The 12,967-nt window shown below is 35.5% G+C and overlaps 1 protein-coding gene across 3 annotated transcripts in view; it reads left to right on the top strand.

Annotated features, from left to right (window-relative positions):
- The window catches only part of ARL13B (ADP ribosylation factor like GTPase 13B), a 72,182-nt gene that overhangs the window by 19,922 nt on the left and 39,293 nt on the right, over positions 1 to 12,967 (top strand). For all 3 annotated transcript variants that reach the window (XM_010357312.1, XM_010357311.2, XM_030939850.1), the window contains one exon: positions 3,051 to 3,300. In XM_010357312.1, coding sequence (XP_010355614.1) covers positions 3,230 to 3,300 — 71 coding nt within the window. In that variant the 5' untranslated portion in view covers positions 3,051 to 3,229. The remainder of the gene's footprint in view (positions 1 to 3,050; positions 3,301 to 12,967) is intronic.

Here is a 12,967-nt window from a genome sequence, read left to right on the forward strand (position 1 = left end):
TGTTTCATATGTAGTTATTTGTGTGTGTGTGTGTGTGTGTGTGTGTGTGTGTGTGTGTGTGTATTTCCTCAATAGACTAAGAGCTCTGTGAGATCAGAAGATAGATTTTATTAATCTTTGTATTTCTAAAACCATGCATAGTACTTAGCTTATAAGAAATGCTCAAAAAGTTATTGATTATTTATTTGCATTTTATCTTGGACTTTCTAGAGATGGTGTCTTACCACATGTACTTTACTGAAATTCTCAGAATTGAGGACCATGCATCTTTTTGTTCCTGGTTCTTGTATGATTTCTCATCTATAATGGGCCCTAAATACATATACAAGGATAGATGGATAAATATACGGAAGGGCAAAAGAAAGGATGGATGTATGGGACAGCAGCTTCAGTTATCTCAGTGGTTTGGTGTTGTACTATTGAGCCCTATATACCTTGTGCTGAATGCTAAGGATACAAAGACATGGTCCCATGTGTTTGGAAGGTATAGGCTATTATGAAATCAGCAGAGGACAGAGTGTTATGATAGAGGTAAAAATGACAGTAGAAGTAGGAAGAATCATCGGAAAAGAATTTATGGGGAAAGTTGTACCTGACCATTTAGTCTTAAGTTGTGAAACACAAATGCTGAGTAGGAACCAGAGGAAAGAATAGAAGGTGTTCCACATATCAAAAGAAACAGGCTTTGGCAGTCCTGAAGACCTCTGTTTGAGGCCTGTCTCTGCCTACCATATAACCTTGCAAAAATTCCTTAGTCTAAATTGGTTTACAGGGCATATTGCCATCATTTTATCTGTACTTAAATTGCTCCCTCTGCCTAAAATATAGTTCTCCCTTCTCCGTTACAATTATGTAGCTTTTATGTGTTCACTCACAATGAAGTCTTCAAGATTTCATTTCTTCTCTGAAAGCCTTTCTAGACCATAACTTGCCCCTCCCTTTTTCACCTTCCTTCCCTTGAATTCCTGCACACTATCATCTCTAGGTTTTTTTTTTTTCTTTAAGAACGTACAAATTCTGTGTTATTCCTATTAATATTCTGCTTTTCTATATTACATTGTACTTTGAGGACAGCAATCGTATCTTATACCTCTTTGCACCCTTGATGCCTAAGAAAGTCCTGGGTACCAAGGAGGTGTTTGATACTTGTTAGTTCCCTTAGTCCTACTTCAACATAGTTGATTTGTTTTCACGGATGATTGCCTGGGGTTCCTCTCTATTCATACTGAAAGACAACTGCCTATTTTATCCACACAAATTAGTTCTGGTTAGGCTTAGATCACATTTTTAAATGCCTAGTGTAATCCTGTTTTCTGGAAAATCATGCTGCGTATATGTCTAACTTTACCTTTTTCTCTTTCTAGGTAATGAAAGTATTAGCAAAAGTATGACTTGTAGTGGCTTTTAACTTTCTTCAGGTGCTGTGTAAACTGCATTAAGGCGCTTACCAAGAGATTGGTGTTTGCAAGTCTGTTTCTCAGTCACACTTAAGTTTAGCGAATACCTTTCAAATTAACCTTTGTAATAGCACATGTTTGGCTAAATGTGGAAATAAGACCCTCTAAATACCAGTGTTGTTCAGTAGAACTTTCTGCAATGATGGAAATGTTCTATATTGGCTCTGTCCGGTAGGATGGACCACTAGCCACATGTGGCTTTTTTTTTTTTTAACTCTAGATATTACCCAGATTGGTCTCAAATTCCTGGCCTCAGGTGATCCTTCCGCCTCAGCCTGCCAAAGTGCTGAGATTTCAGGCCTAAGCCACTGTACCCAGCCACCATATATGGCGTTTGAACACTTGAAATGTAACTGATGCAACTGAGAAACTGAATTTTTAATTTTATTTTAGTTTATTTAAATTTACATTTAAAAAGTCTCATGTGGCTTGTGGCTATTGTTTTGACCATGCAGCTCTGAACAGTGTTTTCTGTGGGATAATATTTATAGTGGATTCCAGTGATGAAGAAAAAATAGAAGAGAAAAATATGAATTTTGAACTCTTCTCTATAGCCATGAGTCAGCAGGGCATTAATCTTTCATGAGTTCTCTTTTCTATTGCTTTATTTTCATGCCTCTCTGAAAAGAGGCTATTACTGTCACTTCCGGTCAGTCTAGAGACTTTTGCAAGATTAATCTTAATAAAGCACTATTTCAGTCACCTTAATTATATCATTGGTCTGCCAGATATTTTCAATAGCTCCTTGTTCTCTATCTTCAGAACCCTCTTCTGTTTGCATTCCTAATCTTAAGGATTTGCTGCAGGCACAATGTTCAATTTGTTCTTATTCCTTTACTTTGTCATTTCCCTTCCTCTTCTGCCTGTTTAAATCCTACGCAGCTTTAAGGCCTAAATTCTGTCTCTCCTATGATGTCTTTTAAGATCCTCAGGTATCTTTTAAATCTCGTATTGTCATTATCACTCCTTGGCAGTTCATATACATCCTGTATCTTCTTTATGTTTTCCAAAATATGTTCCTATAGAAAGAATGAAATCTACTTTTTGTTGTAAGCTGCCCTTAAACGTCTCTTTATTGCAAATATTGCTTTAATTCAGCTAATTAAAAAAGAGTGAGTGAGCTTATTTTTATAGCTTCTCTCATTCTCTGATTCTTCTAAACTCTTCTATTTTCTAAGTGTTCGTGGTTTTCTTTATAACTCCACAGATGTTTTAACAGCCCCTAGGGATCGCTATGGTATTGAAAGGTTGACATTTTTGTTGTTTGTAACTTGGATAGTAAAATAGCCTTAAAGGCAAGAGAGTTTATTCATTTATTAATTCAACAGATACTTATTAAGTACCTATTATATGCCAGGTGCGGGTTTTATATCAGGAGAAGGAAAGATTCCTATCTGCATGGAGTAAAATTTCTAGTTTGATATTCTGGCCTGTCCCCAGACCAGTATGCTTCCATATAATGTTTATTCTGTCAGTGAATGCTAAATACTTCACTTGGTGCTAAAATGTTAGTTGAAAAATTAATGTTATCAATTAAAGTCTAAAGATTTTCTTTTCTTTTCTTTCTTTTTTTTTTTGTATTATTTGAAACAGAATACCCTGAAGATGTAGTTCGCACTGTTGGATTTTCAAAAATTAACCTTAGACAAGGAAAGTTTGAAGTCACCATCTTTGACTTGGGAGGTGGAATAAGAATTCGGGGAATCTGGAAGAATTACTATGCTGAATCCTATGGGGTAATATTTGTTGTGGATTCCAGTGATGAAGAGAGAATGGAAGAGACAAAAGAGGCTATGTCAGAAATGCTAAGACATCCTAGGATATCGGGAAAACCTATATTGGTGTAAGTAATGTTAGCATTGTAAATGTAGGGACGGTGGCATTGGCCACTAAAGAAATTTATCTGTTACAAACTACTGAATAAGCTAAAATAGTCATGCTTTAGTATACTAAAATGTATGTAATTAACTGGGAGTTGTTAATTTACTGAGGCCTTGTAATGCTGTCTGTAGGGAAAAAGGGCTAATGCTATATAGAATTCTTAAAAGTGGATCTCTTAGATATTCAAATGTAAACTCATTGTTTTATATGATAGTTTACTTTTTATAGAATTTTGCATTTTGAAATATTCCATTAACAAGGTTCTAAAATATCTTTTTTTTTTCCCTTTTAATAACTTGTGTTTTGCTTTTGTCCTTTTTTCTTAAAGAGTATTATTGTTTCAGAGTTATGTAAATGGTTTATTTTTCTAATACCACATTGATTTCTCAGTTTTCACTTCTACATTTCCATATTGGACATGTGATTGTTATCAAATTAGACATACACTTACATGATTGCGTCCATGTGGGTGAACATTTTTTAAAAACATAGTGACAAAGGACTCTTGTACTTGCAGCCCTCGTAGCATTTATGCATAGTAAACAGTAGATGGTGCTATAACCGTGAGGCATAGCAAACTGAAAGTAGTTTAAGTTGCTCTTTAACTTGGAGTAAACTAAATGTTTGCTCTTGTCTTCTTGTCCCTTTTCCCTTGTTATGGTTCACTATCAAGGATTAAAAAAAAAAAACCTATCACGTGGTTAGATGAAAAATTGTAGAGTTTCTCCGTGGTCTTCAGTAGTAAATGAACATTTTTAAATGAGGTGATTTGGAAGCTCTGATTGCAAAAGTTAGAACTGTATTATATGATTATTGGTAAAGTTTATACTTTTACATTTTTATATATTAGAGAAGTTATTTGATTTGTATAAGCAATTCTCATGTTTATTGAATCTAAAGGAAAACTTTTAACAGGGATATGTATGAAGAGAGAACTTTGATGAATCACATAGGCTAAATTGGTATTTACAAATGTTTAAGCGGGGAATTAGTGATATCTAAAGTAAAAAATATTAATGGTGGTTATTTGCAAAACAATATTATGTACTTTTTAAAAACTAGCTATTTAATTTTTTTCATTTACTCTTTTATAGATTTATTCATTAATACATGCATTAATTCAACAAATATTTCTTTGAGCATCCACTATTTGCCAAGCATAGCTCTGGGGTTGGGGATGTGTTTGGAAATAAAAATAACAAAAATCCAAGTTAGACCTCAGGAGCTTACATTCTAGGAGGTGAGATATACACTAAATAGAATTAGTAAGTTACATTATATATGAGATCATAAGTGAATTGAAAGCAATGAAACAAGTAAAAGAATATCAGAAAGCCTATGGTGGTAGTGATGATAAGGGCATGTTGCTCTTATAATTAGGATAATCCTAATAGGCCTTATTGAGAAGCTGACATTTGAAGTGAGGGAGTCAGTCATGCAGATATCTGTGGAAACGGCTCAAAGTAGGGGTATCCAGTTGTTAAATGACTACAGTGATTACTGGGTAATCAAATAACAGCAAGATATTTGCTTTCAATTCTGTCACCTCTCTCAGCTGGTGAATTTCCTGAATAGAAAAGAAAATACACAACTACTGTGATTGCTTCACCATTATAAACTCAGTTAGTGAGAGTTCACAAAGATATAAGAATTAATTATGGACAGTGTAATATGTTTATGAAATATAGAATGGTTTGCCATTTGACCAGATTTTCTCATGGGAATTTTACAATCATAGAGTTTTATTACTAAAGGGAAACTGCTTTTTGGAAGGAATGTGGTTCAGAAATATACGAAATGTACACAAAAGTACCATTCTTAATAAATTTCAAAGATATAGGCAAAGGTTTTTTTGTATGTATTTTTATTGATATTTAATAGTTGTACATATGTGGAAAAGAATATTTAAAAACTTGATTGACTTACCATCCAGAGCCAGCCACCGTTAGCATGTTGATGAATTTCCTATGCATATATATTTATGAGACATGTAATGTTTACAGTATTCATATAATAAATACAATTTTGGGCCAGGCACGGTGGCTCATGCCTGTAATCCTAGCACTTTGGAAGGCCAAGGTGGGCGGATCACAAGGTCAGGAGATGGAGACCATCCTGGCTAACACGGTGAAACTCCATCTCTACTAAAAATACAAAAAGTTAGCTGGGCGTGCATACCTGTAGTCCCAGCTACTCAGGAGGCTGAGGCAGGAGAATTGCTTGAAACCCGGGAGGTGTAGATTGCAGTGAGCCAAGATCACGCCACTGCACTCTAGCCTGGGTGACAGAGCAAGACTCTGTCTCAAAACAAACAAATAAATAAACAAACAAATAAATAAATAAAATTTTGTATCCTGCTCTTTTTTTAAAAATATGTTTATAAACACCTCTCGAGTGTCTGCCTAAGCCCCATATTTGAAAGTTCTCCCATTTACCTTTTTCTCTCTGACTTGCAATTAATTTCTCTTATTGATATTACTGTCTTACTATCTTTTCAGTCTCTTCACTACTCCATTTCCCTTTAGTGTTACCTGTCTTCAATTCCTCTTCTCTAATCACCTGTGTTGCTGATAGGAACAGTCCCTTAACCAGTCTCTAGCTGCCAGTCTTGCCTGCCCTCTAAGCTCTCCTTTACATTGCCAGCAGTTCTTTTCTTTATTTGTTGTTTTTCAAATTACAAAACTGGTACATGCTTGTGATGACCAGTGAAACAATACAAGAATATGTAAAGAATATGAGACTTTTAAAAATACAAATTTGATAATTTTACTACTTCTTAGCTTAAAGTCCTTCAAGTTCCTTTCATAGCTCCATGCATATTAGAAATTCTTTTTTTTTTTAAACTAATATAACCCCTGCAACTCGAAATAATGTCTAGCATATAATAGGTCTGGCACTGACAGATCTGCTGTATAATAAGTAGGAAAGATGTTCAGCAGAACAGTGCTAAGCTCAGTGCTAGGGAATGGGGCCTGTGGAAGGGTAGCAGGAGGGGATACCTGTATTAGAGTCAGGTGGCAGTTCTCTTTGTTGCACACAGCTTACTCCTTACTGCCCACAGACATCTGGACCACTCATATGCCAAATACATTTACAGCATCTAACTTCTTCTGCCTGCGCCTTATCTGAGCCTAAACTAGTTGAGGTAACTTACCCACAGTGCCTCTTAGAAGTCATTTTAATGCTTGGATAACTTTGTCCTCCTACCCCCAATAACAAGCAAGCAGAAAACAACAGACCTCTGAAAAGATTCATTTAATAGAAAGAAAGAAATCTAAAGATTAAGAATCTTTTCTATAATCACAAAATTACAAATTGACATGTTATTTGTGGGAAGTAGAGTGGATGACTACAGTAGCAGGTTATGACAATCTTTAGTTCTTCTCTACTTGTTCCTACACACAAGCCTGACAGCATGTGTGATGGCAAATCAGGCCTTGGCTGGTGTCTCAGTCTGTTTTCCTGCTGCTGATAAAGTCATACCCAGGACTGGGAAGAAAAAGAGGTTGAATTGGACTTACAGTTCCACATGACTGAGAAGGCCTCAGAATCATGGCGGGAGGCAAAAGGCAGTTCTTACATGGTAGTGGCAAGAGAAAATGAGGAAGATGCAGAAGCAGAAACCCCTGATAAAACCATCAGATCTCGTGTGGCTTATTCACTACCATGACAACGGTATGGGGGAAACTGCCCCCATGATTGAAATCGTCTCCCACCAGGTCCCTCCCACAACACAGAATTATGAGAGTACAATTCAAGATGAGATTTGGGTGGGGACACAGAGGTAAACCGTATCAGCCAGATTTTACTTGATGTCACAGACTGGAGGTTTTTCTTGAAAAGTCAGAATCAGAATATCACTAGGCTTCTTTGTTTTATTAGCTCAGAAGTTCCTTTTGGCAGTTATATAGCATTTATTAATCAGCATAATATGTTAATTAAAATCTTCTGAAATAAGTGGTGAAAAGTTGAAAAATCATTACTTTAGGGAGGAGACAGAGTCTGGAACCTGGATTCTAAGAGCTACTGTGAATTTGGTGATAAGTAACTTTACTTCTTTGGGCTTAGTTAAATGCCTCTTCTATAATAAAAGTAGCTGTAAAATATTCTAATTCTTTGTATTCAGCTGTATAGAGTGGCATGAACCAGAACCAATTTCAATAAAAATTAAAAATGATGTGCATTCGTTTTAAAGAGAGTAAAAATAAATGCCATGCAAACATTATGCTTTGTAATCATATTAACCTACAAAATCCTTTTTCTCTCACATCAACTATTTAGAAATTAACTTTAGCCTGTACTGTAAGGTATGAATTATGTTATCTACTCTTGCCTGCTCCCCACCCCCGACTGAACTGTTTAGAGCTTAATTAATCTAGCTGGCCCTTGAGATTTTTTAAAAAAATACAAACAAAAAACCTTCAAACTAGGTAGTCTTGACAAAGAAGACCTTTCCAAGAGAAAAAGTAAACAGGTTTTGCAACTTTATAAATAGTGCAGAAAGCAGCAGTAATCCCAAATTTTAAGCTCAGCATCCAGTATAGACATTTTCCATTAATAGTACAAGGCATGATTTGTTGATTACCTGAGGAATAAACTGAGCTGCGAGGTGTTTTAAACAGCTTAATCTGTTGAAATTTTCAGCGGTCCAGGGTTACACTGATGTCATAAGAAGGCACATGCTCTTTCTACACCCCCTCTTGCTAGTACCTGTGGAGTCTTAAAAGTTGGCCTCAGAGAGATAATAAATTACCCCTTCTTTTTATACTTGAATCCCCTAATGCTTTTAACCAGAGTAATCCTGGAGAGGCACGGGCTAAAATTTTCTTTCAGAATAATAACAATTCTAGTTGTGTTAGCATTCTCGAACTACTGAAGGTGCCTCTTTTCTCATTACACACTGCCTGCTTTTCTGTGGAGTTACATGAACTAACTTAACTTTTGGCCAGTCTTCACAAATTGAATGATTACAATAAAAGCAATATATGTATAGAGTTTCACTTGAGGCAGACAACATAATATCTCTAATTTGATCTTACTGGATGTTATGAATATTCCAATAAAAAAGTTTCTTGGCTACTCTGGGCATACTCCCTATGGGGTAGCCCTCCTCTTCAAGGAGCAGTACAAGTACATTAGATAGACAGATAGATAGAGAGATATTCTTGACCCGGGGTCTTTGCATCATGAGTGGTTTCCCAAGACCCTCTGCAATCATACACACAATCCCAAGTGTATGTGCTTTTTTTCTATGAGCAGATCCTAAAGAAGTTTACGACTAAAAAGATTAAAAACCCTGTCAGTGAGTTTCCATATTAGGAGAAACAATAGCCAGGCTTTAATTATTACTTTTTCAACATGAGATTTTGTCTTGTTTGTTTCCAACCTTTATATGCTTATCTGACTCACCTTCCTTCTAGGCAGTATTACAGCATAATGTTAGTTGGCAAATTTCTTTTAGTAATATTCCTTAATTGTAAGTACCCAGGAGAAGTTAGATAGGTTATGATTATCCTAATACAGTTATCAGAAATTGAATCAAATGTGCTTTAATTAGGTTAGACGTTTAAATAATAGAGAATCCGAATCCTGTTTTAAAATGCTGGAGACCTATAAATATGGAATTATGGTCTGCCTATGTCACATAATCAGTTGATCCTTAGATAGAGTGGTGAGTCCCCTAATTAACTAATTTCACCCTCTGAAACTCCTACTTACTGAATTTATAAGGCCTATTGGCTTAAGATTTCTCCCCTTTCAGTGGAGCCTTACCCCAGTCATCTCCATTAATGTCGTTTACTTATATGTTGACTCATCTCCAGATGTCCTTATTGAATGTTTCCTTTTGTCTCTTAATGACATTCACCTTTATAGCAACTGTAATTTACAGTAAAGCTTCTCAACTGATTGATTTTGTAGGTAATTTAAGTACTGGGAGCCTGCAGAGGTCCCCATCCCTGCCTCCCCTATCACTTCAATCTAGTTAAAAACAAAATAACACAGAAAAAAACTCTTTGGCAGTGTTACTAGGCAGCAAGATGTTGTCCATACCACCTGCATCAGCATCAGCTTAGACCTTCACAATTTTTGACAGTGAGACCAGATGTACTTTGGGGTTTTTTTCCCACACATGCTCTCCAGATCATTCTGATTCATAGCAAAAATTGACAACTACTGGTGTAGGAGAAAGTGTGAATCAGAAAGGCCCTAAATAGGTTATTTAATCTTTCTAAGCTTTTATGTCTGCACTTGTAAATAGGGATTATAATACCTGTCTTGTTATGTGAATTCCAAATAATGCATTTAAAGCCTTTCAAGCCTCTATTACAGTGTTTCACTAGTGTTCTGTAAATGCGACGGTGGATATGAATATTGTTATTGATAATATACTGTGTCCAGGTGTAGATGAATTAAGAGAACCAGTTTCAAAGTATTTCATTTTATGAATTCAAGCTCTATGAAGCTTGTCATTATGGAAAATGGCACAGTTTGGTAGTTATGAATATGAGCTTTAGTGCTTATAGTAATTTTTAGTTTTATTATTGCATGCTTTTAGTATTGCAATATTTTGCCTTCACCTATTTTAAGAATTTTTTTCCCTTTAAGGTTATTATTTTAAGAAAAATAACTACTTTTAGTGCCTATTAAGTGTGTATATAAAATACACAAAATGCTACAACTAATTAAGTTATCATGTTATCTGTTTTGTGTAAGGTGATAATTGGTTTGAAAACAGAACAATGAAAACGGTTTCTGATACATTGCTTTGTGATGATTTTTTTTGTGCTTAAGTCTTGCTTTAAAAGCAGTATGTTCTACTATAAAATGCTGAAAGAAAATAACTATTTTACAAATTCATCTGGATGTAATTATACTAATGAATATTAAATAGTACTTAATATTCTCAGTTTTCATGATAAACAATTTAGGAACAATTATAAGCATGTATCACTAAGGCTGTAGAAAAATTTTTAGGAGGAACAGAAGAGAGACGTCTGTCACTAGTCAGCTGTGGAGTTTATAATCTTTTAAATTTATCTTTTTTTATAATGTTTCTTAAACATTTGAAGCTGAGATACATGAAACATCTTTTTCTCTAGCAATGCTTGATAATTGACACAATAGAAAGCTCTTCAATTATGTGATATTTTATAAATTAAAAATGATTTTGTATTGTTTATGAAATACATATTTTACATATACAATTTCAGTCATTTCAAATACCCCAACCTCTCTTGACATATTTTCTTCATCGTACATACCTGGAAAAGCCACCGTCTTGGTCAGACCCAGTCACCTACACATTCTATGTTAGCACACAAATGCCAAACATTGATAGATTAGTAATACATGACTGTGATGGCTGGTCTCATATTAAAGTTATCATGACTGCCTGATTATCTTCTTATCTTAGAATGTTTGTTGTTCTCTCAAAATGACGGTTTCCCTCCTTGTCCTCTCTGTCTGTTCTCCCTTAACCCCACTGTGCTTTCAGTTTTTGCCTGAGTTCTTTAAGGAAATAGAAACCATCACACAAGAATATTCTCATGTTTCCCACTACCACATTTACTCAACTGTCTGCTTTTATTCCTAAACCCTGCCTTTTCTTCTATAGTATGGAAGAAAGATTTCTCTTCCTACCCAAGTCCAGGTGCTTCATATTCCACCTCTTTCTGCTTTCGTATAATGGTATCCCTTCCCTTTCTTATGTGAGGAGTTTCTCTCTCTGGATCTTTCCTGACAGCAGAATGTGCTTTCCTGTTTCTTGCCTGGAAGTATAGTGGAATCCTTTCGCTCTACATCTCTCTCTAACTATTGATTACTTTTTATAGTACCTTATTCAAACTTCTGGAAAGAATTGCCTGTAGTGGCTGCTGTATTTCTTCATGTCACATTCTTTCCTCAGCAGACTCCATTTGTGCTTGTATTTCTGTAATTCCTTGAAATTGTTCTTCTTGGAGTCAGTAATTGTCTTCGTGCTGCGAAATCTATTGTTATTTTACTGCTCTTGTTTTCCCTAAAATTGATTGTTTCTTCACATTTTTCCTTCTTTAAACTCTCCTTTTGCATTGGTTTTCCTCATACCTCATTGACAGTTTCAGTTAGTTTCTTTTATTAACTCCTCTTCTGCTTTGAGTCTAAATTTTGAAATACTCCAGGCCCTTTTCTGCACTTCCAGTTTTTTACATCCGCATATTTCTCATACCACCTTACATACCATTTATTTACTCAAATGACCCAACTCTGTACTTCTGGTCCTGACATATCTCAAGCGCTCCTACTGATATAGCTAATATCCTAAAAACCTCCACCTGGACCTTTGAATAGTCATTTCAGATTCTCTTGACCAAAATAGCGTCTTTGATTTCCTTGTTGTGGCCAATTCTGAAACCTTCGTCTCTGTCTTTTCCCATCTCAGTAAATGGCGTCGTCATCTAATCTGTATACTATAATTCTACCTTTTAAATCTATCAGAAGTTAATCTAACTTTTTCTACCACCACTATATAGTTTATAGTAAGAGAATGGTTAAGAGCTGGTTCTGGAGTCAGACTGCCTGGGTTCGTATCCCATTCACTATGTGCAGTTTCTGTGACCTGGAACAGGTTAATTTTGTTGCACCTCCGTGTTCATGTTGGTAAAATTATAAAAATAGTGTCTGCTTCATACTTTATCTACTCTGAAATAATTGGAACAGTGACTAGGACATTGCGAATACTTTATTCCTCTTTAGTATTACTGTTGCTGCTGCCATCATCACCACCTCCTCTACCATCCTAGTCCAAGCCTCCATCATTTCTTCCTACTGTATTAACTTTCTAATTGTTTTCTATACCTATGTGCTTGTCTTCTACTCACCTCCCCCAAATGCATTCTAACCCATTCTTCATACAGTAGATAGAATGATCTTTTTCAATTGTAAATTATATAATGTTACTATCAGGTCTAGAACAATCTGAGAGCCTTGTGTTGATTACACTTGTGTAAACTTCAGACTTCTTTCCATGGCTTACAAAACCTTAAATCTAGCCCTTACTGACCTTTCTTAACCTCATCTCGTATCTCACTGCTCTTTTCTGATTATGCCCCAGCTGGATTGTTATTTTTCTTTGCATAGAGTTAGTCAGACCCACCTCAGAGTCTTTGTACTATTTGTTTCTTATGCCTGGAATTATAGCCTCCCTGGTACTCATTCAGATCTTCACTTAAATTTCATCTTTCAGAAAGGTCTTCACTAATTACCCAATCTAAAGAAGCACCCCATGATAGTCTCTGTGTCATCTCATTGCCCTTTTAAGTCTCTGCCCAGAACTTAACATTATCTAATGTTTGTATTTGTTACTCTGCTTTCTCCACTAGAATGTGAGTTGCAAAACTCTATCCCTGTGTTGTGTGAATTTAGACTGTATCCCTAACTCATAGTATAGTATAGCATTATCCTAAAGTCATGGCAAAATATTCAAGAATATGGTTGCCTTTAATTTGGCTTTATCTGCCAATCTGCAATACATTGCCATGTATAGACCCAAGTTCAAGAAAGCAATACCTTAACTCATCTTCTTATTCCTTAAGCTAGATTCAGCTCCCACTTACTAATTAGATTCTTTAAGTACATAGTTGAGTTATCTC

The sequence above is a fragment of the Rhinopithecus roxellana genome, chromosome 1 (assembly GCF_007565055.1).
Source record: "Rhinopithecus roxellana isolate Shanxi Qingling chromosome 1, ASM756505v1, whole genome shotgun sequence".
Classification (NCBI taxonomy): Eukaryota; Metazoa; Chordata; class Mammalia; order Primates; family Cercopithecidae; genus Rhinopithecus; species Rhinopithecus roxellana.